Below are 27,963 nucleotides of genomic sequence, written 5' to 3' on the forward strand. Positions count from 1 at the left end.
CCAATGAATGTATTCTATAGCGTCTGTAAATAGGCCTGTCTCCTCTCTATAACCTACGAATATTAGTGATTTCTGATGTCTTTTAAGCGTTTGAATAAAACGCCGTTTGTCTCAGCTGCTCGTGTGACGTCTGATGCTTCGGACGTCACTTCGACACTTCGACTTTGATCACGTGGTTTTTGCCCATTTGAAGCCACGCTCGACACGTTTGTATCGGTACCAATTGTTTCGAAAGGTCGATACCGCTTCCCGAGCACAGTATCGAGCGTAACATCACTAATAATATACAGGTTAGCTTGCGCAAGACTGAAAATGAGACGAGTTCCTGTGTTGCATAGGTTACAAAATTACAAAAAAAGTTTGACGATCTAGAAGACCGTTCTAGGAGGAATAATGTGAGGCTGGTGGGTCTGCCGGTGGGAAGTGAGAGGGATGACCCAAGAGGCTACCTTCAAAAAATGCTTCCTATCTGGATTCCTCAGCTAGATAGATCTGTCCCACTGGAGATAGATAGAGCACACAGGATCTACTCGAACAACACGGCAAGACCGCAAACCATGATCTTTCGACTACTACGATACACCGACCGCCAGGTTATCCTGGAGGGAGCGAGGAAAGCGAAACCAACTCTACCTGATGGCACCAAGTTACAGTTCTTCGCTGACTATGGCCCCGGGACGATGCAAGAAAGGCAGAAATACAGGGAGATTCGGGCTAAACTGTGGCAGAAGAGGATAGATGCGTATCTCATATATCCTACGATCCTGAAAGTAACCTACAAAGGCATGAAGATGTTGTTCAACTCAGCGGAGGAAGCGTAAGAAGCCCTGAAAGTTACAGTGCTAGCAGATGGAGAAGACGACGCATAGCTGGACTCACTTGGTTCACAGGAACAGGAGACAGAGACGGCGCAATGAGAACTTTGCTTGGATGGGTAGGCTAATCTTTGGGCATTGTATTGTGCTAACTTTTCTGTAGAATCCACCTGGAAGATTACTTCGCTAATTTGTAGTACAGTAAGTAAGGATGATGCAACAACTAAATTAGTATAGTCATAACTTTGTTCGTGGCTAAGGATACTCGTTTAAAGTTTATTGCTAAGGCAATATTTTCAGTTAGCTTGGTTAGTTATCTAGCATTCATGGTACACTCTTGCGAGAGTGATGCCTAACTTCAGCCTATTAGGGCAACAGTTGGAATAATTTCAGGTTTCCATAAATATATATATCTTGGTTTGATTTGGATTTCCAAAATGATTCCATACTCTTTCAGTAGACCTATTATTTTTATAAGACTATTTGCAATGATAAATATGATAGTTAATAGTTAATAGTTAACCTCTCCTGTTGGAGAAAGGTACGGAGTTATATGTTGTTATAGGTGTACCGGGGTTTATATGTACTGTATGTGCTTGTGTGTATGTATGTATGTATATATGTGTGTGTATGTATATATATATGTGTGTATATATATATATTTTTTTTTGCATTAATTTTTTTCCTTTAATTTGTTGACTTATTTTTATTTATTTTTTTGAGATGACATCGATGTTCCCAGTTAGAGGGGGGACGAGCTGAACGCCTTCTACGCTCGCTTTGAGAGAGACAGTGACCCCCCTGCAGTGGAGCTACCTGAAGGCCAAGCCAGTGGTGTGCCTACACTAACTGTAGCTGAGGTGAGGCTGTGCTTTAAGAAGATCAACCCTCACAAGGCACCTGGCCCAGACGGCATATCAGGTAGGGCCCTCAGGGGCTGCGCTGACCAGCTGGCAGGGGTCTTCAGTGACATCTTCAACCTCTCCCTTAACCTGTCTGTACTCCCCACCTGCTTCAAGAGGACCACCATTATCCCTGTGCCCAAGAACACCAAGGTCACATGTCTGAACGACTATCGCCCAATAGCACTGACCTCTGTCATCATGAAGTGCTTTGAGCGGCTAGTCAAATCATTCATCTGACCCTCGCTGCCCCCAACCACTGGACCCTATGGGGTTTGCATACCGGTCCAACAGGTCTACAGACAATGCCATCGCTCTAACTATGCACACCGCTCTCTCCCACCTGGACAAGGGGAATACATATGTGAGGATGCTGTTCATTGACTACAGCTCTGCATTAAACACCATCATCCCCTCCAGACTGGTCTCCAAGGTTGTGGACCTGGGACTGAGCACCTCCCTCTGCAAGTGAATCTTCCACTTCCTGACGGGGAGGCCACAGGTGGTGAGAATCGGTGACCGCACCTCATCCGTTTTGATCACCAACACAGGCACCCCCAGGGCTATGTGCTCAGCCCTCTCCTGTTCTCCTTGTTCACCCACGACTGTGCGGCAACGCGCAGCTCCAACCTCCTTGTCAAGTTTGCTGACGACACAACCATCGTGGGCTTCATCTCTGACAGTGACGAGTCAGCCTACAGAGAGGAGGTTGACACCCTGACATCATGGTGTCAGGACAATAACCTCTCTCTTAACATCAGCAAGACCAAGGAAATGATTGTGGACTATAGGAGGCGGCAGGAGGAGGAGCATGCACCCCTACTCATCAATGGATCGGAAGTGGAGAAGGTCAGCTGCTTCAAGTTCCTCGGGGTGAACATCAGCAATGACCTCCCCTGGTCTGTTCACACGGACAAGGTGGTCAAAGCGGCCCGTAAGCGCCTCTTCTTCCTGAGGAGACTGAAGAAGTTTGGTATGGACTCAGTCATCCTCACTAACGTTTACAGATGCACTATAGAGAGCATTCTGATTGGTTGTATTACAGTGTGGTATGGGAGCTGCACAGACTGGGACCGCAAGGCCCTACGAAGTGTGGTCCGTTCTGCTGAGTTCATCATCGGCAGGAAGCTCCCAGCCCTACAGGACACCTACCACACACGTTGCCTAAGGAAAGCCGGCAGGATTCTAAGAGACTGTTCCCACCCATCTTCAGTCTCTTTACCCCGTTGCCTTCTGGCAAGCGTTACCGCAGCATCCGGTCGCGCACACGCAGACTGGACAACATTTTCTACCCAAGGGCCATTAGGCTTCTGAATGGAAACTGATATGGACATAGTTTTTCTGCACACTAGTCACTTATACACTGTCACTTTCAGCTACTGGTTGCTCTATCAGTAACTTGCACTACTGTACCTCACTGTACCTTGCCAACAGGCTCCTGTATGGTCATTGACATTGCACTATTGTACTGTACTCCACTTAGATAAGAATAGGTTATAGGGTTGGAACAGGTTTCTGGGGCATTTAGGGTTAGTATAGTGTACTATCTATTGTTATCTGTAATTTAGGAAGTTTTAGTATTAGGGTTAGTAAAGTCTATATTTATTGCTATCTGTATATGTAGGAAGTTTCACTTATTTAAGCTCAGCATTGATGTAAATTGTGTTCCGTGTACTTATATGTTATGTTATGCCAGGTGCTTGCATTGTCTTGTCTTAAGAATTTCAGTGCCCAGTCTAACCTTGTGTTGTTCTGTGTACCTGACAATAAAAGACTTGAACTTGAACTCGAGTGTTCAGTTCTTGACATTGCTGAGTGACACTCACGGATGGCACATTCTAAGGGGATGAATGGGAGGGGTTCGGGGTTAGGGATGGTAGGGGGAGGGCAGCGCAGGGGGGGTTAGGGATGGGTTCCACCACCAATGTACTAATGTCCCAAGTCAGCAACACAGACAAATAACTTTTTTGTTATGTCATTCAATGTTAGAGGTCTTAATTCTCCCTACAAACGCTCTAAAATACTAGACTTCTTACGCAGAAAAAAAGTAGATATTACACTACTTCAAGAAACACACCTAAAACCTGATGATGTTAACAGATTTCAAAATCGATTCTATAAACCAATGGTAGCTGCAACTGATGGTACTGGCACAAAAGGAACCTTGATTTTAATGAGACGTGGTATCAACCTGACAGTTGAAAAAACTGGCTCTGACAATTGTGGAAGAAATTGCGATTTCCTGTGTGCTTACATTATTCACTAATCAATAGAACTAGTCATTACATACTAGTTAGTATGTTCTCATGTAAGCTTGCTATTAATAATAGTAGATTGTGTCTATGTGTCAGGATTAATAGATGTTCGGGATCAGGAGAAAGTACTGCTGAACTGTAGTCTGAGAGTTGTCATGTGTTGGGAGCAGTGAATCTCTTTCTCTGAGACTGTTGTAACGTCATTACTGCCTGACTGTCACTATCTATGTTTACATTCTTGTGCCCTATAAAAGATGGTCCTCCGGCCTTCAGAGCTGAGAGAGACATCATTGAGACCTAAGCCTGGTGTTGTGTGGTAATTTATTGTCAGAGGTCTGGTTTTCTCTCCCAATCTGCATATTGATAAATACTTATTAAAATCCAGAACTCAAATGAACTTAGTCACTCCGTTTATGAAGAGACGGACAAAACACTTTCTTCATCACAATGAAGGACGAATGGCATTTTGCTGTACGTCCATTCGGGGTAAAAAGGTTGCCTTTGTAAGCCTATATGTCCCAACTGCTTTTGAACCTGACTTTCTTCCCTCAGTCACCTCACAATTACTTAAGCTGAATGATTATCAACTGTACGTTGGGTCAGACATGAACGCCGTTATACACTGCAATCTTGATAAGTCCTCCTCAGCTGTATCAAGCTCCCAAGATTCAGCCTCCAAAGCACTTAACCTCTTTATATCCGACTTGAATCTAACTGATGTGTGGAGGGTGCACAACTCCTCTGTTAAAGACTACACTTTTTTCTCCACGAGGCATAAGACCTTCTCACGAATAGACAACATCCTTGTTTCATCCAGTCTCTCACACCTAGTAGCTATAGAATTCTTACCCAGACACCTATCTGATCACAACCCAGTGATGTCCACTTTTCATTATGGAGGAATCAAGAATAGGTTCAGTAGGTGGAGATTTAATGCTTCCCTGTTAAAAAAAACGAGCAATTTATATTAAAATCAGGCCTAGAGGAATTCATACATTTCAACAAAGATAGTGTTTCAGATAAGACGGTGGTTTGGGCATCTATCAAGGGGTTCATACGGAATAATGCAATACGGTTCAGCTCCTATCTACATAAAAGTAGATTACAAAAGATAAATACCCTAGAGGAAGAATGTAGGCTCTTGGAGAATGACCTTAAGGGAAATTACAATTTAACAACAGAAAATCAGCTTAAAACAAAACAGGCAGAATTAAATGACTTACCGAGACGGAGGGCAGAATACATGATACACGTAACAAAGCATAAGTATTACGCAGAAGGCAGCAGGCCAAGTCATTTGCTGGCATTGACACTCAAGCAGCAGGAAGCAAAAAGAGCGATACCAGCTATCAGATGTGCTAGGAAGGGAGTGGTGACATCAACAGAGGAAGTCATTGAGACTTTTAAAGATTTCTATCAAGACCTCTATACAGGTGGACCAACACCTTCAGAAAATGACTGTCCAACTTCTTTAGTGGGCTAGAGCTTCCTTCATTGACAGCAGAGGTTAGCGAGGATCTAGATTCTGCCATTACATTAGAGGAATTACTTAATGCAGTAAAAGCTACAAATAGAGGCCGTACTCCCGGCATAGATGGGATAGAGGTTGAGCTGTATCTTGAACTATGGGACATTCTTGGACCAATATGGTTGGACACTTTAAATTATGCTATTGAAAAGGGTGCCTTTCACAGGGACTTAAACACAGCCCAGGAGTGGGTTGCACCAACTAGTCTTTGCTAAGACTGTCTTAAGTCCTAAGTCAGTCTTAGTTAAGAACGGTCTTAGGCCCATATCTAACGCCTGTTGCACCAACTGAATTTACGACCAGTCTTAACTAAGACTGGTGGTAACATGCGCGTTCATGAAAGTGCCCGTTGAATTCTAGAATGGAACGTGCGTTGCCATGATACCCATACATTTTTACCATGATGATACCAGGGATGCCAGACGCCTGGCGGAAGCGCTGCTTGACAGCGATTGCCTCGGCCTCGTTAGGCAAGTTGACATAATGCGGTAGGCGTCTGGCATCCCTGGTACCCTACGAATAACTCTACGAGCTGTAGATTTATGCACGCCGATCATGTCCCCCACGGTGTTTTGAAATGCAGCGTTTGCATAAAACCTCAGTGCAATTAAAAGCTGTAACGTTGGCGTCAGGGCAGCATTTCGGTCTGCCTGAAAGCGCAAATCGTCAGACAGTTCGTCCACTAGAGAAAAAATCTCAACCCTACTGAAACGAAACCTCTGAAATAACTCCTCATCATTGTACATATCCAGCGGGTTAGTTCTGTCTCGCACTACTCTCTCACGTCTTAAAGAGCGTTCATTTTTACAATCTATAAATTAGACGCGCCATTGTTATAGGCTACTTGTTGTTTTAACTGCACTCAACGGTTTTGTGAAAATTAGCCTACTATAGAAACCAACACAGAAAACGTTCTGTTTTAACATAAGACTCTTCTCCACAGGGCGTAACATTTAGGACTAGACTTAGGGAAAAAGCAGCTTAAGTCAGCGTGGTGCAACAGGCGCAACATCATTTTAGACATAGAACGTTGAGTTTCGCCAGTCTTAGTTTAAGACTGGTCCTAAATCCTGTTGGTGCAACCCGCTCCTGATCACAGTCATTCCTAAACCCGGTAGGGACCCCTTGGAGTGTGCAAATCACTGCCCAATATCCTTGATAAATGCTGATCTCAAAATATTTTCCAAAGTTTTGTCCAGAAGACTTGAGTGAGTAGTAGGGGAAATTATTAGCCCAGATCAAACTGGTTTCATCAAGGGGCGCTTGGCCTGTGATAATATCCGTCGGCTATTACACATACTTAGTGCATCCCATAAACTACCACCAGACAGTGGCCTGCTTTTTCTATACGCTGAAAAGGCATTTGATCGCCTGGAGTGGCCATTTCTTTGGAGGACAATGAAATAATTCAAATTTGGTGATAAATTCATGAAAATGATTCAAACACTTTATGCCAATCCTTTAGCCCGAGTGTGTGTCGGGGGAGGTATGTCAGAGTTGTTTGACATAAGACGGGGCACAAGACAGGGGGACCCCCTGTCTCCCTTACTTTTTACCTTGTCCATAGAACCCCTGGCACACTTGATCAGAAACTCTTCCACGATTTCCCCTATTACAATTGGTTCAACATCACATTCAATATCACTTTATGCTGATGATACATTGGTTTATTTGGCAAATGTCCAGCAAACACTTCCATGCATCTTGACAACACTGGAGCATTTTGGATACCTGTCAGGGTATAAGATCAATCTTTCAAAATCTGCCCTTATGCGTATTAATACAGATAAAGATAAGATATCTCTCCCAGCCAAGATTAATGTCATAAATGTGGTCCTATACCTGGGTATTAAAATAAATACCTCCCCTATGTCTGTGGCAAAACTTAACTACTCAACAATTCTGGAAAAAATAGAGGAGGATATAAATAGATGGAAACATTTGCCAAGCTCAGTAGCTGCCCGTATTTCAGTCATCAAAATGAACATTTTACCCCGGATTAACTTTGTTAACTCAATGGTCCCAATGGTCCCACTTGCACCTCCAGTGGGATACTGGAAAAAATTGGAGGCCTTACTAAGAGGTTATGTGTGGAATGGTAAACGACCACAGTTAAAATGGTCAGCTCTTCAGGTTGATAGAATGAATGGGGGACTGGCGTGTCCTAATTTCAAATTATACCACTGGGCGTTTGTATTAAGAAGTTTCAGGTACTGGATAGATGAGGACTATAATTCCGCATGGAAAAATATAGAAGAAGAAATAATAGCACCTGTTAGATTAAAAGACTTCCCTCTCACAGGCGTGCATATCAAGAGATGTACTTTACATTATGGTCCAATTTTGACATATATGATTCAAGTGTTCAGGGCAGCAGAAAAATGTATAAACTTCAAAAACATATGGTGTAAATCATCCCCATTATGGAATAATAGTCACCTTTTGACTGGGGGAAAACCTTTCATTAACAAACAATGGGAGGCTAAGGGCATCAACACACTGCAGGACATTAATGGGGCTGATACAATACTTAATTTTCAAGAGTTGATATCTCAATACAATATTGATAAGCATTCTCTTTTCTTTTATTTTAGAATAAGATCGGCCTGTAGGGCCTACAGGGTTCCTTTGGGGTCAGAGTTAAAGGAGCATCCCATTCTAAGCTGGCTACAACAGTTCCCTAAGCAAATAGTGTCATACCTCTATGATAGATTCAACTCCCCAAAATATACACCCACACCAGGAATGAGAGCCTGGGATAGAGACATAACGAATTTGGGAGAAGAATCAGACTGGGAAACCATGTGGGACAACGTCTCTGGTGCCTCAAAAAATCCAAATCATAGATATATACATTTGAAATTCTGCCATAGGGCATATTTAACGCCAAGAATAAGACATCTGATGGGATTTGCCCCTGACCCATATTGCTCTTTTTTGTCACGGCCACAGCCGTGCCCCCCTATTGTTTTTGGTTTTGCCCTGCCCTAGTGTTTCCCTGTCATTGTCGTCACCTGTCTCGTTCAGTTGTCGTTAGTTTCATTGTGTTCACCTGTGTCTTGTTTGTTTCTGTGTATTTAGGTTCCTGCTTTGTGTCCAGTCTTTGTCTTAGCATTACCCTTTGTCACTGCGTGTACCCTGTCTGTTTCCTGTTTTGAGAATTAAACCTGTGTTCCTCGCTATGCCTCGGTACTCCCCTGCATTTGGGTCCAACCCCACCTCACGTCGTGACACTTTTTGCCCTCATGGAACCCTGGGCTCCTTTTTACATGTAATATGGGAGTGTCCAGAGGTATCTAGATTGTGGATAAAGGTGATCGAAATTATTACGGACGTAACAGGAGTTCGGTTTCCTATGGACCCTGCTGTGCACCTGTTAAATGATGACTCCCGTCTTTCCCTTGTAGGGATGGGCATAATTAATCGACGATCAATTATCGATCATTAAGAATTTCGTCGATGACATTATTTGTTCATCGATAAAACTAATGAGTGTTCCGTTGCATAGTTGAGTCTTGAAGGAATGCAATGGATTTCGCTATGTGGCAGGATTTAAACATTTTACCAAACAAAGCCAATGTTTGGAGAAAAAAAACGCCACAAGCCTACTCAGTTACGAGTTTCCATGTATTTCAAAAGTAAGCATGAAGAGGTCACAGCGAAGTGTGGCGTGAGACCATTTTGACTTAAAAATTACTTTGTTCATTGCCAACACTGCAAAGCTAAGTATAAATACAACTCCTCCACGACTCAAATTATGTAGCTACCACTTGAAGAACGTAGCTACATCCGACCCTGGTTAGCGGCGGTGCATCCTTCTCTCTGTGTTAGCACGGAGGAGCTGCGATGCACAACGAGCAGAGACAATTACCCAACGGATCTGCAAGTCCATCGAGATGGATATGCTATCCTTAAGTATTATTGAGGGCAAAGGTTTTTATGAAGTTTTGTTAATTAGCCGGAAAAAAAATAGGGTCAGTTGTGTTTGAGCACCGGCTTCTAGCTGTCGGCTCTGCTTCTAGGAGTTACAGAAATAGTTGTTCTTCTTGTAATACAGATCTCAATGTGGAAACACGTTGTTTTTTCTATTTTCACTGCATTTTGATATAGCCTATAAATAGTGAATATTAATATAAAATGTTTAATGATTAATCGAAAATCGATCGTTAATTCTCCCGACGATTGATTAAGACAATTTAATCGAATGCCCATCCCTATTCCCTTGCGGCTTGCAGGCCTCACTGCGGCCAAAAAGATTGTGGTCCAGCGCTGGAAATCCCCCCATGACATTTCTATTGTCCACTGGCTGCGGTCATTTTTGGACATATCTTACATGGAACTGTCATCTGCAAAAGTTAATAATGCTCAGTCACATAACTAGCAATATGGGAGAATTTGATATTCAAGCTGAAGGATCTACTGTTGATGTAGACATGATTTGTCTGTGACTGGCTCAATGGTGGTGGTGGTGTGGGGGGGGGGGGGGGGGGGGGGGGGGGGGGGGGGGGGATGGGGGGGTTGTGTATATCTATATCTATATGACATGTTTCCTGATATGTTTGGTTGTATGTCTGTGATATGGAAATAAAAAATGAATGATAAAAAAAGTTTTAAAAAGTATATATATGTTCATTTCATACACTCTAACCTGTCCATTATCTTGTATTGAAGGTGGTTAAAAATGAGGTTTTCTAAAAAAGTATTGCAGACAGAGAAGATTTTTGTCAGAATGGCTCCGTGAAATCGTCTTGATAAAGGATGATTTGCCTAACATTATCATACAAATATTCATATCATTAGAAAGCCCTACTTCTTGTCTTCAAAATTGTATAAACAGTTCAGGTATAAAATTTGAAAAAGTATGCATATTCAGGCAGGAAAGTGTTAAACAGTGTCAAAATTGACGCGCTGAGAAACAGTTCTGTCAGTGCATGACATCAAAATGGAATTTGACTTGAACATTCTGAACCATTAAAACCCATTCTTTTTTTTTAGCACTTTAAACTTTAAAAGTTATCAATGAAAAAAGTGATAACACACTAGAGCAGTTCAGACTTTAACAAATGAATTTTGAACTAGGGCTGGGCGATAAATCGATAAAAATAATGATTGAATTACTGACTTCCCTCAATAAAGATATCGTAACATTAATTCATTTTCAATAATATCGATAATGTAGATAGAGAATAATTAGTAACAGCAGTCCATTTAATATCTTTGATGCAGAAGGAAGTTGTTGAGAGATGGTAGCCCACGCTCTAGGGATGGGCATAATTAATCGACGATCGATTATCGATCATTAAGAATTTATTCGATTACATTATTTGTTCATCGATAAAACTAATGCGTGTTCTGTTGCGTAATGTGAGTCTTGAAAGAATGCAATGGATTTCGCTATGTGGCAGCAATTAAACATTTTACCAAATGAAGCCAATGTTTGGGAAAAAACGCCACAGGCCTACTCAGTTACCGGCGAGTTTCCATTTATTTCAAAAGTAAACATGAAGAGGTCACGGCGAAGTGTAGCGTGACACCATATTGACTAAACAATTACTTTGTTCACTGCCAACACTGCAAAGCTGAGTATAAATACAACTCCTCCACGACTCAAATGATGTACCACTTGAAGAACGTAGGCTACATCCGACACTGGTTAGTGGCGGTGCATCCTGTTCTTGGTGCTAGCACGGAGGAGCTGCGATGCACAATGAGCAGAGAAAATTACCCAACGGATCTGCAAGTCCATCGAGATGGATATGCTATTCTAAAGTATTGTTGAGGGCAAAAGTTTTTGTGAAGCTTTGTTAATTAGCCGGAAAAAAACGAGGGTCAGTTGTGTTTGAGCACAGGCTTCTAGCTGTTGTCTCCGCTTCTAGGAGTTACAGAAATAGTTGTTTTTCTTGTAATAGCTACAGATCTCAATGTGGAAACATGCTGTGTTTCTTCTATTTTCACTGCATTTTAATATAGCCTATGAATAGTTAATTTTAATATAAAAATGTTAATGATTAATCGAAAATCGATCGTTAATTCTCCCAACGATCGATTAAGACAATTTAGTCGAATGCCCATCCCTACCACGCTCACTAAAATATACTGAGCACCGCGAGTGGAGTAGCTAATGTTAACCGCGGAAAATTAGTCTTATTGACGAAAACAGTGGCAGTGATAGCCATGGCGAGGGAGCAACTTCCAATGAATAAATTATTGATAAAAAGGGTTTGTCTTCTTCAGTTATTTGGAAGTTGTTTGGCTTTTTGAAATCCGACAAAGAGCAGAGCAATGTTCGGTGCAAATTGGTGTAGTAAACAAACAGGTGGCTACCAAGTCGATAATACGACAAACTGCAAATGTGGACTCGTTCAAGCCTGAGTTTGATATTTCCAGGCATGACCGAACGGTCGAGGTTAGTAAGTTGTTTATTATATGGCATTTTTTACTCTTTTCATTTTGTAAATGAAAATAAATGGTAGGCTAATTGTAGTTAGCTCTCAAGTCTTCTCACGGTGTGTTTCAGGTGTTGCCTAGCAACCACTTACTTTTGATAGAAATTTGACCAATGATTTGTGACCAATAATTTTATATTTAGATAGTTTCTTAAGCACGCTCTTATCTCCACTGTTGTCAGTGGCCGATTCTCGTGAAGTCTCTCCACAAAGTTTCGTGCGAGTTGGAGGCTCGTTCGGGCGAGTGTTGGCGAAGGAAGAGTTACACGTTCTTACAAATTGCAATAAATCCAAGGTTTGGCAACACTTGGATTTTAAAAGAAAGATGGGCAATTTGACAAGATCCATGCAATTGGCAAGATATATCATACTGCTATAAAGTACACAGGCAGCGCACGGCTAATTTAGGTAGTCACCTGAAGAGGCTACATGGTATCTGTGCGGAGACGTCTGCCTCCCCCTCGGATTCAGCTATGGCTACAGTCAGTGGCTAGCTCCAGCGGTACCCCTAGCAAGAATAGGAAGCTATAGACAAGTTTACACGCCAAAACTAGGGGGCCGCCATAACTCTACAAATATGCACTTTATTTCCGCCGGAAGTGGTTTGCACAGCGCCTGCCAGTGTAAACACAGCGATGTCAATGCTAGCTTGGGGTCACGGTTCTACTACTTTGAAATACTTGTCGTTCGACATTTACTACTGGATAAGTTGCCAACGTCATCGCCATACTTTAAAGTACATTTTAGAGTAGATTTATAGTAATAAAGCTTTTGCCAGTCCATCATTTTGGAGCTTTTAACATGGAGCAAAGGCAATGTCAGAAGATGACTTTAGTCAGTGATTCATTAGAACATTTGTTGTCTAGCTCTTCAATCTCTCAGCAAAATGTAGGCTAATTATTTGGCTAAAGGATTCCACACGTATCAGTTGTTCAATAAATTCGTAGCTCGACATTTAAAACAATTATAATCGGTTGACTGATTGCGTTGTTGTACCCAGTCAAAGGAATAAACACACAGGAACATCATGAACATTCAATGGTCTTGCCAGTTATCCTGGCAAAACATGTAGCATAATGTTCTTTAGTTATTGCCAGGACACGGTACAAGTAGCCTAGGCGTACGTAAAATTGAAAGCTAACGCTAAACCGTTTCTAAGCTATACTTCATGTTACATGTTGATGTTCAGCCTATTCAATTTAACAACTTCAGAAGGAAAAGACAGGCAGTACACTTTCATCCTTATTTACGTGGGTTGTCACTGCCTGAAGTTCCTAGGTATCTATTCTTCCTATGAACCCGGTTATGACTGCTTTAAACAAGCACCGGTTGGCTACACACCTCATGCCGGGCTTATATAGATGTGTGTATTGGCACTTTGAAAGGTTTGAATTATTATATCCACATATCAATGTATAATTATTAAATCCACTGCAACAATAGGACAAGGAACACCAACAAAATGTGAATAGTCTACAAACAATAAGCATACTACTGTAGTATAACTGTAACAGGCTAGAGGCGATTCTAGAGGCGATTCTAGGTTTTAAAACTGGTCGTAGCACTCTCCATCTAACGACTCGTTCAGGTGCTTTCTAGAGTGTTTGTAACCAACTACCGCACACGTCGTTCCCAAACCACTTTTCTTATGTTGTAAATTTTATATCCTCTTTGTCACTGCAATATCAGTGCTTTGTCGGCACAAATGACTAAATGTAATGTAATGTCGGCACAACTGAGCTAGCTAGCAAAACAAACCCAGCCCGCCAGAACGGAAGTGGATTGCATATAGGGGATAGCTGACCATGCTAAAAAAGCTGAAAATTGTGTAGAAAGTTATAATCTGAAGCTTCAAAGCACCCGAAAGATATTTTTGAAAGGGGCTGGAGCTGGACGAAGGCATAAAACTACAGAAAAGAGAAGAAATAATTCTGAAGAATTTGAAAAAAATTTAGAAAGTAATTTGCTCAGGTTTCAAAAGGCCTGAAATGTATGTTAGTAAGGACCTGCAGCGAGATGAAGACAGAAAAGTACAGAAAAGATCAGTGTGCCACTCTGCTGATTGCTCATTCATAGAAATCAAGAAGGAGCTAAAATGTTCATGTATTTGAAACTGTCATAATTCAAAATTTGCAGAATATTTGAAAATGCTGAATCATTTGGGAATAGCTGAAAATAGAAGTTAAGTTTAACTTAGAAGTGAGAAAAACAGTGATAAAATGCCATCTGCTTGAAGGTGGAGGAAGCCTTTTAATGAGTTGAAAGAATTTACCGTTACTTTAAAAGGGAGAATAATTTGCACAAAAACCTTAATATTTTAAAAAGTATAAAAGTAAGAAATACCAAAACACATACATAAAGCACAGGAGCTTAACGTTTGGATACCAACATTTTGGGAATCGGTGAAAGTATGCAGGAGTAGTTAAAGGACAAAAAACCTACGGAAGAAATTATAATCATAATAATAAAGAGAAATACGAATAAAGAGAAACAGGAAAACAATAGTGTATGTATTCTGCACAATAAGTATGCAGAATAACAATAGGGTTTTTGCTCTCAGCAAACACATTAAAAATAATAATAAGAATGCAGAATAACAATAGTGTTTTTGCTTTCAGCAAACAAACTAATAATAAATATATATGTGATAGAACAAAGGTTGTGCCCTTGCCGAAGGCAAACACCTGAATGGCATCCATGGGCTCATCTGTAAATGTAACTGTGTTTCCTCTGTATACATGTAAACACCACTGTGATTTCCCCACTGTGATTTCAATAAGACCTACATTTGTCTAACATAACTCCTACAATAACTTTGATCAGTGCATTAAGACAAGCAACTTATTGACAGTGTCGGAAATACCGTTTACATGTACACAGGGTGTAATGTATTGTGCTATAATATGTATAGTACATAATGATGAAATTGGTATGTGGATACAAGAAAGTATTTATGTGGTATGTAATAAGATGGCTCATTAAAATAAGTCAGGTTCTGTTGTCGTCTGGCTCATAGAAACAACAAGAAGACAGGGGATTGCATGAGTTGAGGAGCGGGAGGGTGTAGGAGACGTTAATCAAATTTCATTTTATGTCCAAGTCAATCACAAGGTCGCCGGTTCAATTCACGCTTCCAGGTTATTGTATTGAACTTCAGAAGGTTGAATTTGACAGTGTATTGCATGCCGCACCATGACCATGTGAATGCTGCAGATGTCATGTGCTGTTGTAAACAATGAAACGAGTGGAGGCGGCAAGGTGCACAGTGTTGCCAGATTGGAAATGGCGAAGTATCGTACCAAAGGCTCAAAATGAAATTACGTATTTAGAGGATAATTATTGTGCATCTGGCAACACTGAGAAGGTGGTTGACCAATGACAGTTCTCTCTACAGTCTAAGCTCGTACAAGAAGGTGGAACGTAAGGGAGGTACCAGGGTCCTCAAGTTTTATTAAAAGCTTGGAGTGAGATCACATGCGTTAGCCCCCCCCCCAGAATGAAAAAATATAATTTAGCTTCTTGCCTGACATCTTTAAAACAGATAAAATGCTATGGTCAGATGACTGAGCGGTTAGGGAGTCAGGCTATTAATCAGAAGGTTGTTGGTTCGATTCCTGGCTGTGCCAAATGACGTTGGGCAAGGCACTTCACCCTACTTGCCTAGGGGAGAATGTCCCTGTACTTACTGTAAGTCGCTCTGGATAAGAGCGTCTGCTAAATGTAAATGTAATGTAAATTATTTAAGTAGGCCTATGTTTTGACAGGATATGAAACATTATTAGGGCTGTCCCCGACTAAGATTTTCTTTGGTCGACCAAGACTCGACTGAAACGTCTGAAAATCGAGTAATTGAACTTTGAAATGCTTAAAAAAAACTTACATTTTCGCGATCTGATCCAATGGCAGATTCAGCCGCCAAGCCTACTAAATAATAAGACTCGTATCACCAGTCCTGTTGTAGCCGAATGCCGATGGTATTTAGTATCTCTTACAATGTACTACAAATTAAAAATATTGTTTGTTTAACATGCCCATCATCAGTGCGCGCTTATCACTGCCTTAAAATTTGCAGCATGCGAACGAATATGCCAATTATGCGAATAATTGGCATATTCATTTTTCAACCCAGCGCGTTAGCATGAGCGAAGTAGGGCTAGACCAACGTACGTTTTTCAGGTGGTAGGCTACATCATATTCGACGTTGAACTATGAAAAATAAACAGTTGTTGGCAGAGTTTGCATTCAAAGTTTTTCGAGTCACCCAGTACTTTGTAAATGTACTTTAATGAAATGCTGCCATACCACAGATTTCTTTGCCATTTTGACTAATAACACCGACAAAGTAGGCTATGGCAGTGTTTGTAGTTCTGCAGCCAATTGTGATTGTGCCGCATGCAAAATACCAAACCAAAACAAAGCGCAGATTAACGAAAGGGAAAACAGTGACACCTTTTCTTTTAAATTATATTTTTTAGAGTTGATTTATTTGTCTTAAATAATATAATCAAAAATGTATATCGAACATTTTGTTAATTCAGCAATGATGACACAAGCGGGAATCAGATCTCACACTGCCATATGGCAGCTCGGAAAATTGACTAGTCGACTAAGTGGGGACAGCCCTAAACATTACACAAATAATATCCTGAGCTAATCCTGCTTTAATAAATGTAATCTTAATGTAACTACTAAGACTATTAATAGAGTATAATTCGAAATAAAATGAAATCTTCAGTCCTTCCCATACCCTCTAACATTTCCCTTAGTTTCAGTTATACCATGGTCTGGGTGAATACTCGATTCTGATTGGCTGCAGGGGTGTCCATTATTTGGTGATAACGGACACCTATGGTGTTTCCTGCAATGGACATCATTGCAGCAAAATTATCTTTTCACCGTTCTAAATTATTCCACTGGCAACATAGTACAATGGGGACATGGCTCGATAGCTGGCTAGTCATGTTGTTAAACATATTGTCAAATTATAATTACTGTTACGAGACTGGAGAACTTTGATGCGGTCATCTCACATCCATTTGCTATTCAACTCGCTCCACAGGCTGCAGTCATACTGTAGCCTATATACGACTGCATCCTATACAGTATACGGCCAATACTTTTGTGAAAATCTTAATATTGATTTTGGGACTGTGACATGGCTGGTTAGCTAGCAAATCTCCTTGTCAAACATACTGTAAAATTATATTTACTGTTTGTCAACCGTACACAATGTTATTGCCTTTGAATCCTGCTAGCATAATGTTAGCTTTTGGGCTCAGCCAAAGGAAAGCCGGTGTTGGTTCTATGAGCTGAGCGGACTAGAAATAACAGAGTTGGTTAACGTTGAAAAACGTTAGATTTCTATTGCAAAACGCCTTAAAATTTATGTTTGTAAAAAAAATCGTTGGCAAGTGACCATGGTATAAGCGGGATAATGCCCTTCGAGGTGTCCAATATCACCTGATAATGGACTCCGCGGAAGCAACCGTTAAAGCCTCTGCATCGTCCATTATCAGGTGATATTGGACACCTCGTCGGGCATTATCCCTTACATAACATAGGCCTAAGCCAGCCAAACTGAGCCAAAGTTTCTGGTTGCAAAGCAGTTGTAGAGTTTTTGACTGCATCAATAATAATTTAGACAAAAATGGGCTATATTATCAAATGTTCTAACCTCTCTGGAGTAAATATCAAAAATGTTAGACAAGCTTTCTTCCAACTTACCTTCTTCATCATGTGTTCGCACGTCTATGTTGCTTACCTAGTAACGAACGTACAATGGCTGAGACTGTTTAACACAGGAGAAAACGATACATGCCGGCGGCAGGAAACGTCACTCCATGTGCCTGCGCATCGTCCATTAATGTATGCAACGTTAGCAGGACAACTTGATTGGCGTTGCCTTCTCAGCGTGAGAAATACATTAAATTACAAGGTGTGGCGTGTGAACTGGTTGAACATGGCGTTTTGATTTTCTCAACCGTTTGTTAGTTACAGCCAATCAAATGTGGCCGAATTGATGTAGACGCCATTTTGTATTAATGAATATAACGTTTTTGTTTACCTCTCCTAAAGTTTGTCCAATCTTCACCAAACTTGGCACAGATCATCTTCAGACCAAGCCTCACAACAGACATCACATGTTCTTTTTATTTTCTAAAACCTTTTGACTTCAACAGCCAATCAAAGTCGTCAACCAAGCCACCATAAAAGAAGTGAGGTCATATCTCAGTAGGCCTACCTCTTTACTGCATTGACACCAAATTTGGTAAAGGGACTAGGGACCCTGGTCTAAAGAGGTCCAAAATAGGTCATACCATTTCACCTCTAGGTGGCGCTGCAATAAGCAAAATGTTGGCACCAATTATCTTCAGACCAAGCCTCACAAACATTTGAAAACATTTGTTTTCACATGGTTTTTGATTTTCAAAACTGTTTTAGTAAGATTATGTCTCAGGAAATATTTGCTGAATTGACATCAAACTTGGTACAAGTGCTCAGGACCCTGTTCCAAAGAGGTCCACAAAAGGTTGTGTCATCTAACCGCTAGGGGGCGATCCCGTGTCTGACACATGTTAACGTGTGATACCAGCTGAATAGGGGTTATGCGCAACATTCTTGCGGGTTCTACAAAACAGATGTAACTACTTCCAGCCGGCCGCTTTTGAGGTAAACACAGCGTAGTAAAGGCCACCTTCTATAGCCGGTGTTTAAAGGAGCTACCCTTAATTACAATTTCCCATGTACACAGGATTGCCAAACGGACTTCCAGATCCCCGAGTACCCTGGGGAGTAGCCTTTTTTTTGTTGCTCGCAGACGATTAAAACAGTCAAACAAAGACTGTACTGTAGAAGTCCAAGTGGACTCAAATAATGCAGTGTTTGGCAATCAACTGCAACAACTACCCGTCTGACAGTATTTATTTACAGGTCAATTTTGTCGTAGCGTAATCTTATACACCTGCTAACTTTAAAGTTTTTTTGGGCCTAGTATAGGCTAGTAAACGTAATTCCTTCTAGGAACGATAGGTCCTAGCTATAGAAACCAGAATAATGATATGGATATGACACTAAATTAAAATGAGCTTCTTAAATTAATTTGCTGAATTCATATATTTCATTGATAACTTAGCACTAGTTGTGTAGCTATGTAGCCTATTGTAACGTTGTAGTTAATGTGTAGAGCTAGTGTTAGTGCTACCTCCTGGGAAACGGTCTAACGTTAGGCTATTATAACGTTATATGAACTCATCACTTTATTCCTGTCACACTTACCCCAATGTAGAGAGTAATACAACTTATAAAATCCTTGAACTTCCCTGTCAATATAAGTTATTTGGATCACCTAGCGCTGCAGATGTGTACAGAAGTGAGAAGCGGAAACGATTACATCTGTTTTCCGGTTCGAACGCTGAGCGCTCCGCATAACCCCTATTGATGCGGCCGCCATTTTGAATTAATGAATACAACTTTTTTCCCTACTCCTACAAAATGTATCCAATATTCACAAAATTTGGCACAGATTATCTTCAGACAACAATCACCTTGACATGTCAAAATAGGACTGAATTACAGCTGTTTAAACTTGGGCCAAATCTGACAACCACTTGCCACAGGAAAAACTGCTTATATTTGTAATTTCCAGCACTGAGAATAGCTCACTAGGATAAGGTGTCCTGGCAAGGGCAACGTAAAATGTTCGAATCCAGCCAAAGCCAACAAGTCATGTCACTGGTTATCTGTTTACACTATTAAACCTCTCTTCACTCTATGAAAAAGATTTCAGATTTTCAAAACCGTTTGTCCGGTACAGCCAATCGAAACGGCAGCAGAAGATTATGCTTTCCAGTCCTAGTATTAATTAATTATGGATCAAACGAAGACTAACAAAAACAAAAGGGAAGTCATTGTGAAAAGTACTAAAACCCAACAATGTTGATCTATTACTACCCTAAAGTAGAACAACTAAAAATTTTACATTTATTATTTTGCCACTTAAAGCAATTACAAATCAGGTTTGTCCAATTCAGTCTCGCTCTGTAGGCTACACATGGATACAATGAATGCTCTTATCTCCAATCCACTATCATAGCAATACTTACGAGTAATATGCAGGATACACAAAACCAATCATGTTACATAGAAGGGCAGCTCCATATCCATACACCAGATAAAGTCCCGTTAGAGATACAGTACCTGTTAATAATACAAGTAATAGTTAGTTAAAAAAATTATAATCCTGACATTTTGCATCATTCTGGGGTGTGTATCAGATTATCTCGCTTTTTCATGTGTATCTTTACACATGGACAGGGGCAGGTAGGGAAGGATACAAGTGCAATGTGTACTGTATAATTTTTCTCAAAAGCGTCTGTATTTCAGTTTTTATTGATATTGCAATAATGTTTTGTCATCACATTCAAATATGTTACGACATTGGTAAAATATTTTATTCTATTTGAAGTGTTGAAGGCCTATACTGTTGGTATACAGTTGTTCAATTTGTATAGTAATAATAAAAACAAAATATTACATACACAGTACCAGTCAAAAGTTTGGACACATTTTCCCATTCTTGTCCAAACTTTTGACTGGTACTGTATATAATTATGCTATAATTATATTACATAATTTCAATGTTACTACTGAATAATACAATAGTTATTTGTACCAATGTAATGTTTATCTGTGACCTACTGACCTAAACAACTTAATGTAGTAACACAATTTATAGGCTGTAGTATGCTTGTATTGGTAATCATTATTTTAGTTTGAAGAAAAAATAAAGTGTAATATTAGAGAGGTGTCAGAGTGTGAAGTAGGCTATATGTCCTCCTCCCTTGAACAAAATATACACATTTGTGAATACCTATTCACAATGCAATTGAATCCTTTGTCAATTTTATAGTGGATGACGTTTTGATTTCAATCACATAGCTGGGTCCGTGTACCTTGTGGCCATTGGTTTTTCTATTTTGCAACCCGTGTTGACAAACGCAAAATAGGGCCGTAATATTGTTTTGTCATTTTTGTAACTCAAACACACATTTAAGTATTACGGCTTATTTTTGGTTGTTTCGTTTTTTTTTAAATAATGAAATAACCATATAACACAAATGGTATTACGAGCCATTAATCGTTGTTTTGATTATTCCATATCCTTTATGCTAATATCTGCAAAAAAAATTAAATAGCCTCGTAATATCGTTTTGTCCATTTTGGATGTCAGAACCAGATTATGGGGAAAGTCTTGGTTTCCGTTGTTTTGTTTCATTTTGGAATTACGGAATATCCATATAACACAAACGGTATAACGAGCCATTTACTCGTTTGTTTGATTGGCCGTATTGTGCATACTGGCACAAGTGAAAAAGAGAGAGAGGGAGAGATGCTAAACGATTGGGGGTGTTATTACTTCCGAACACCAGAGGGCAGTAACAACCTGTGATCTGTAGGCCTACACTCTTGACGACATAGCAGCAGGTTCTTTAATAGAAGACACACACCAAACTGGAGGCACACGTTTAACCGAGTTTGCTAGTTGCTACTTAGTTAATAAATCTTTGATGAACCCAAGTTTCTGTATTATATATTAGAAACATTACAAGACGGGGCTCCAGTGTGTGTTCAAACAAGGCCAAAAGGGCCCGATGGTATTAGTTGAAAAAGACAATCACACCTGTGCAAGAAACCCTCCCCAACCCTCCCTCCCCCCACCTAAATTACCTTTCAGCTCTGTTGTACGTTTTAATGAAGTGCATTGAGGCAATCAGTGAGCAAATCTTCCCTTTTTATTGATAAAAAACATATATTTTTCCATCACTGTACAACACGTTTTAGCCAACATCAATGCAATCATACGCTGTTACACACCATTTTAAAATGTCCTTAGAAAGAAAATTACTGTTCTGCTTGTGACGATTCATATATTAGCCTATACTTCTGTGCTTAAAGTTAGTATACTAGCTTGAGACCACCGTAGCCACGGGAATGAGAATGAATGCAATTAGAGGGGCGGCTGTGTCTACATACAATTTTTCTTGTTGTTTGTTCATAATTTAAATATTAAGTTAGTTCCAACCAAGTAGGCATACTTTAATTGTACAGGAGGCATTCCATCAGTGCTGATATTTGACAGCCTCAGACAGCATGTCTGCCACTGGGCCTTATGAAAAGGCTCTTGTCTCGATTTGCAATGTAGCTAGGCGAGGTTCTTGACCATGGAGGGGGGGGGCAGTTACATTGGGGCCAGTGGTGCTGTTAGAGGGGCCAGTTACATTAAACATTATTGTTGTCATATCGTTTTCTTCATTGCAGTGCAAGCATAAACAGGCAAAAGCAGTGGCACCCACAGAAATGTTTTATAGGAGTGGCCAGATGGGGCTACTGAAATCTTGGGGTGGCACTCCAAAATCAAAAGCCATATCTGAATTTCAGGGATTGTTATATGCTGTTGTAGTATATAAGTTAGTTGAAAACAGCAGTGGGCTGGGGAACGGTGATGGGATCTGAGTGTGGAGATATATGCATTTAGTCATTTAGCAGGCGCTCTTATCCAGATGGATTGATATGCCGGATTGTTTTGATATACAGTACACAGTCATCTTTTATGCAGGATACAGAGAGAATAGAGTATAGAGACTTAAACAATTGGAAAGCGTGAGAAGGTAAAGTGAGTGGAGAAAAAGAGAAGCAGAAAAGTGCAACACCCTCCCATTACCATTATCTCTAATTCACTCTCCCCAGTCTCATCTGTGTTGTATGTCAGCAAACTGCTATAGTATGGGCCTACACACAAGTTATTAAAGTCATTGGACTTGTGTGGGGAGGATTTGACAAGTGTGATGACTGTATTCCTCCACAGATACCATGGGCTTGGATATGGAGTTGGACCAGTTACTATTCACTTTGACTTGATGCCTGTGACCTGTGAAGAATGAATGGCACCATACAATGGTGAAGGGCTATAACCCAGGGTTGATAGCAACTGGTGTTGGAAAACACATGTAGTAGGGCAGAATAGAGGAACTGGTTTGGTCCCTGGTTAGTCCCCCAAAATGTTGCAGAAACAGCAGAAAATATGACATAGCATTGCATCAAGGCCCAATTGGAGCAGAAGTTATAGGTTATTTACAATTGTAGTAGGCCAAAAGATTTGTTTTAAACGTTCAGGGGTGTAATTTGATGGATATAAAAGGTGTAGCACAGACAAAGGAAATCTGATTTTCCTGGGAACCCTCTCGTTGCTGCTCCGTGCTGTTTTTGGACTTTGAAGAAGTTGAATTTGGACATTGAATATGATCAGAACTTTGAAAAAAGTATCCAAAACAGTGCCTCTGTCAGCTGTGTGTCTATGTAAAATGCAAAGGTAGCCCACAATACCTCAACTTGCTCACTATGATTGCCTCAATGCACTTCATTAAAACGTACAACAGAGCTGAAACCGGTAATTTAGGTGGGGGGAGGGAGGGTTGAGGCGTGGAGTGTTTCTTGCAAGGGTGATTATCTTTTTCAACTGATACTGGAGCCCCGTCTTGTAATGTTTCTAATATATATTAAAGAAACTTGGGTTCATCAAAGATTTATTAATTAAGTAGCAACTAGCAAACTCGGTCAACATGTGCCTCCAGTTTGGTGTGTGTCTTTTACTAAAGAACCTGCTGGTAATCCGTCAAGATTGTAGGCCTACAGATCACAGGAAAATGTTTTAAAAAGCTAGTCGTTGCTGCCCTCTGGTGTTCGATAGTAATAACACCCCCAATCATTTCACGTCTCTCCCCCTCTCTCTCTTTTTCACTTATGCCAGTATGCATAATACGGCAGATCAAACAAATGAGTAAATGGCTCGTTATACCGTTTGTGTTATATGGTTATTCCGTAATTCCAAAATGAAACAAAACAACGGAAACCAAGCCTTTCCCCATAATCTGGTTCTGACATCCAATCTGGACAAAACGATATTACGAGGCAATTGTTCATTTTTTGCCGATATTAACATGAAGGATATGGAATAATCAAAACAACGATTAATGGCTCGTTATACCATTTGTGTTATATGGTTATTTCATTATTCCCAAAAAAACAAAACAACCAAAAACAAGCCGTAATACTTAAATGTGTGTTTGAGTTACAAAAATGACAAAACGATATTACGGCCCTATTTTGCGTTTGTCAACACGGGTTGCAAAATAGAAAAACCAATGGCCACAAGGTACACGGACCTAGCTGCTATAGTAATAACCTACCTAACGTTTGAAGGAAGTTAAGACAAATGCAACAGTGCGACACAAAAACATCATTTAACAGCACATAAAGGATCAACCTAGTCAAGTATATCCAGTTGCTAGTATGAAAATACAAACCCAATGCTATTATCTTTTTCTTAATTCCTGTTTTCTCTTCTAGTTTCCCAAGGCAGTCTGTAACAATATTTTTCTCATTTAAGAAGTTTTCGGCTCGATCTTTGACTTTAGTTAACATTTCTATCAGGCCCATGCTCGAACGGCGTCTTGAAATTGCCTAGTATGGATATTCCGTTTGGTCTATCAGTATGATTTGAATGAAATAGGTGCTGTGAGGAGATCCTGCCTGTCGGCAGGTAATCCGCTTTACTGCGTACTGGACAGACGCGTCATTTGCGCATGTGGAGGGAATATTCAAGGATCATGACTGAAACGTAAACCAAGAGGAACGTTCTGTTGCCAACAACGCTTACATAACCCCAAAAGGTGTCGCATAGTTTGCATGTCGTGTTTTTGATAAATCGTCTAAAAGATTTATTCGAAGCTGAATACGGAGATGGTCCGTGTATGTCAGTGTACGTGAGTTTAATTCCTTATATCATTATAACGGAACACGCATGAATACGAAAAACGTTTGTGATTCCGTTTTTTCGTTTTTTTGCGAAAACAGAAAAACGGATTTTGACGTGTTATTTTGTTTTCTCGTTTTTTAAACACAAACCATAAAACAACTTAATATTTGGATTTTTCCCACGTGGGTGGAGCTAAGTGTGAAATGCCTGTCATTGGCCGAATGTGTCGTCAGCACTACCTGTTCCTTCAAAGTAAAAGCTTCCCCCATCTAACTCGATTAGCCTAATATAGGTCATTTATCAGTTACATTTTAGGGTATTCACGTTTATAAACTTGCCAATTAATCTTTATTGACTTGGGAGTTCGCCCTTCCAACTTCATTCAATGCATCTACTTGTTTAGGGCCTACTGATATCTACAGTCTAAATAAACTAATGTCAAAATGCTGTAGGCTTAGTCGTGTTTTTCCATTTATATTTGTATAAGTAATATTATAAGATCACATCAATACATTTTATTGGCCCATTAGTGTGGTGGTGTTGCTGTAAATTGTTAGCTAACTGAGGGTGCTTATAGATTCAACATTCCATTGAACTTCTTTCACACAACTGTAAAAATATATACATCATGGCAATTCTAAATGGGCAGAGGAAAATGGAATGTGCAACTGAAATGCAGGGATAGCAGCATGTAAGGTTCTTATGCACTGATGATCCTGTGCACCCTGCTCAGACACAGCTTGTGCATGTGAGGTTCTTATGCACTGATGATCCTGTGTACCCTGCTCAGACACAGTTTATGCATGCCGCCAGGCGCTTGACCTCCTCCCTATAGTCTGTCACTGACACAGAGTTTCATGCATTCAAATCTCCCCCCAGTCATCTACACACCATACTCCACTAATTGAATGGTTACTTTTAAGTGTCAAAAATAAGTTGCACTATTAATAATACAAAAGCTGTGTCAAGTTGCATGGGTAGTTTTCATGGAGAGCAATCTCAAAGACATGCCACACATCTTTCATTGGATATAGGTTGGGGCTCTCACTGGGTCACTCAAGGATATTGACCTTTTTAATCCTTAGACTAGTGGTCACCAATCCTGTTGCAGGAGAGCTCCCTTTGTGTATAGGTTTCACTCCACACGGCCTTAGCTGCCGTTAGTGAGTGGTTGCACAACTAACTAGCACACACATGGTGTACTTTTCTCTGTTCCTTTGGGATGCAACATTCAAGTACCATACAAAGTCAAATACATTTCAACACCTAACTGCACCTTCTCTTTCTGCATGAAATACTGTATCTTAAATATATCCAGATACATGTGTCAGTTATACTACATTCATTTAAGAACTCTGAAATCCAAACAAACATTCATGCACTTAAACTTTATAAAAAATGTCATTTCTGAAGAAGGGTCATTTCAGGTTTCAAATCAATTTGATTACAGACAAGTGCAAAAGGGCAACATGGCGTTAAACTTGGAGCTTTTTTATATACAAACTGTATATGTCAACGCTTAATAGGGCAACAAGAGATGTTAAGGGTGTTAACTTGTGTGTGTGTGTGTGTGTGTGTGTGTGTGTGTGTGTGTGTGTGTGTGAGAGACAGACCCTTTATAGGTCTTTTATTACGGCCAGAGCAGTTGACAGACCAGCCACCTGGATGAGGGTCTCAAGTGGGCAGTCGGCCCGGCACTTTAGGCACTGGATGGATGTCAGTGCCCATTCATCAAAGCATGCCCTTCACCCAAGCAAGCTCCGGCAACACCCAGACAGCATAGGCTCGTCCATTATTTCTGCAAAAGATATAGCAAAGATATCCAAACATTTATATGATAGTGCTCTATTTCCTAATTCTTTAAACATAAAATCAGTCTATTCAGTTGCTGAACTTCACTGATTCCATACATATAAATTAATCCATTGTTAACATACTTCTGTGACATCACAAACTTTGATTATGTTTTTATGTTTGTCTGTGACCTGTGTGGTCCAGGCATACACATACTATGGATAAAAGGATAGTAAGATGTCACTGAGATGTGTTTGTATGCTCAATGATTAAACCAATGACTTGCCAGATCATAAAAAAACAAGTGTGTGGGGCTCTGCTCCACCAGATGTCCATTAAAAGTCTGGTATTGAGACCAGCCACTCCAGAATATATCAAATACCTTAAATTTGTTCTGGCCTATTTGCATGCAATGTACAATAAACAAAATAGTTAACCAACACTACTTATTTATAAAAATAAAAAATTTCGGTTTTCTACCTCTGCAAATCATGCAGGTAAAGGACTCTTTCAGGTGGGTTGCCTGGGGGCGCGGGATGTTGATGGAGTCTCTGGGGACCAGAGTGGACAGCTCCCTCATCTGGTTAGCTACAGCTTCAAGACCTTGGGAGGCCTCCAGCACTTCCTCAACTTTGTCCAAGACCTCCTGCAGTCCAGAATTGTCATCTCTTTGGGAGAAGTAACATAACAAAACAGGACAAAGTTAATAATTTAGTTGTTTTTGATATCTTGGACAGTGACAACAATGTCAAACAACATTTTACATAAAGTTTTCATTCGTTTACAGCATAAGTCTAAAGTCGGGAGAAAACTACAAATTTCCTTGCATGAGAGAATGTGTCAAAGCAATTGAATGGTAATATATACACTGCTCAAACTATTGAGGGAACACCTAAATCACACATTGTGTCTTGATGAAGGAAACATTTTCAAGATGAAAATCGTTATTGTACATTGTGTTATTCAATTGAAACAAAATGACATAACAAACTTCAACGGAAACCAAAATCACCAAATTGAGGCCTGGATTAAAATGAAACAAAAATTTAAGTAAACAATTGAAATCACAGTCTGTTCCGACTTATAAGGTGACTTATATCAATAATAATGTGGAAAGTAGTGTGTATGGCCCAAATGTGTCAAGCAAGGGATACCATAGATTGTAAAAAATGTGAACTATTGCCAACGATATGTTTCTAAAGAGGACCCCAACACATACCTGGTCCTTTTCCTTCTCAGTCGAATAAAAACTGAGTTGGACATAGCATTTATTTTGCGGGAATTTTGCTTCCAATACATTGACCCTGGGAAAGACATAGAAAACAAACCACACAATGAAATGTATACTCAGTTCTGAAAAAGTGTTTTACCACCATAGCCGTTATTGAATGACTCAATGTAACATAATG

General features: G+C 40.2%; 1 protein-coding gene across 1 annotated transcript in view; it reads right to left on the reverse strand.

The window, feature by feature from the left end:
- reep6 (receptor accessory protein 6) overlaps positions 1 to 24,521 on the reverse strand; it is an 86,915-nt gene extending 62,394 nt beyond the window's left edge. Inside the window, exons 1-2 of the mRNA XM_047049993.1 lie at positions 24,309 to 24,521; positions 20,049 to 20,142 (exon numbers count right to left, since the gene is read on the reverse strand). Coding sequence (XP_046905949.1) covers positions 20,049 to 20,142; positions 24,309 to 24,441 — 227 coding nt within the window. The 5' untranslated portion in view covers positions 24,442 to 24,521. The remainder of the gene's footprint in view (positions 1 to 20,048; positions 20,143 to 24,308) is intronic.
- Between the last annotated feature and the right edge of the window lie 3,442 nt (positions 24,522 to 27,963).

The sequence above is a fragment of the Hypomesus transpacificus genome, chromosome 26 (genome assembly GCF_021917145.1).
Source record: "Hypomesus transpacificus isolate Combined female chromosome 26, fHypTra1, whole genome shotgun sequence".
NCBI lineage: Eukaryota > Metazoa > Chordata > Actinopteri > Osmeriformes > Osmeridae > Hypomesus > Hypomesus transpacificus.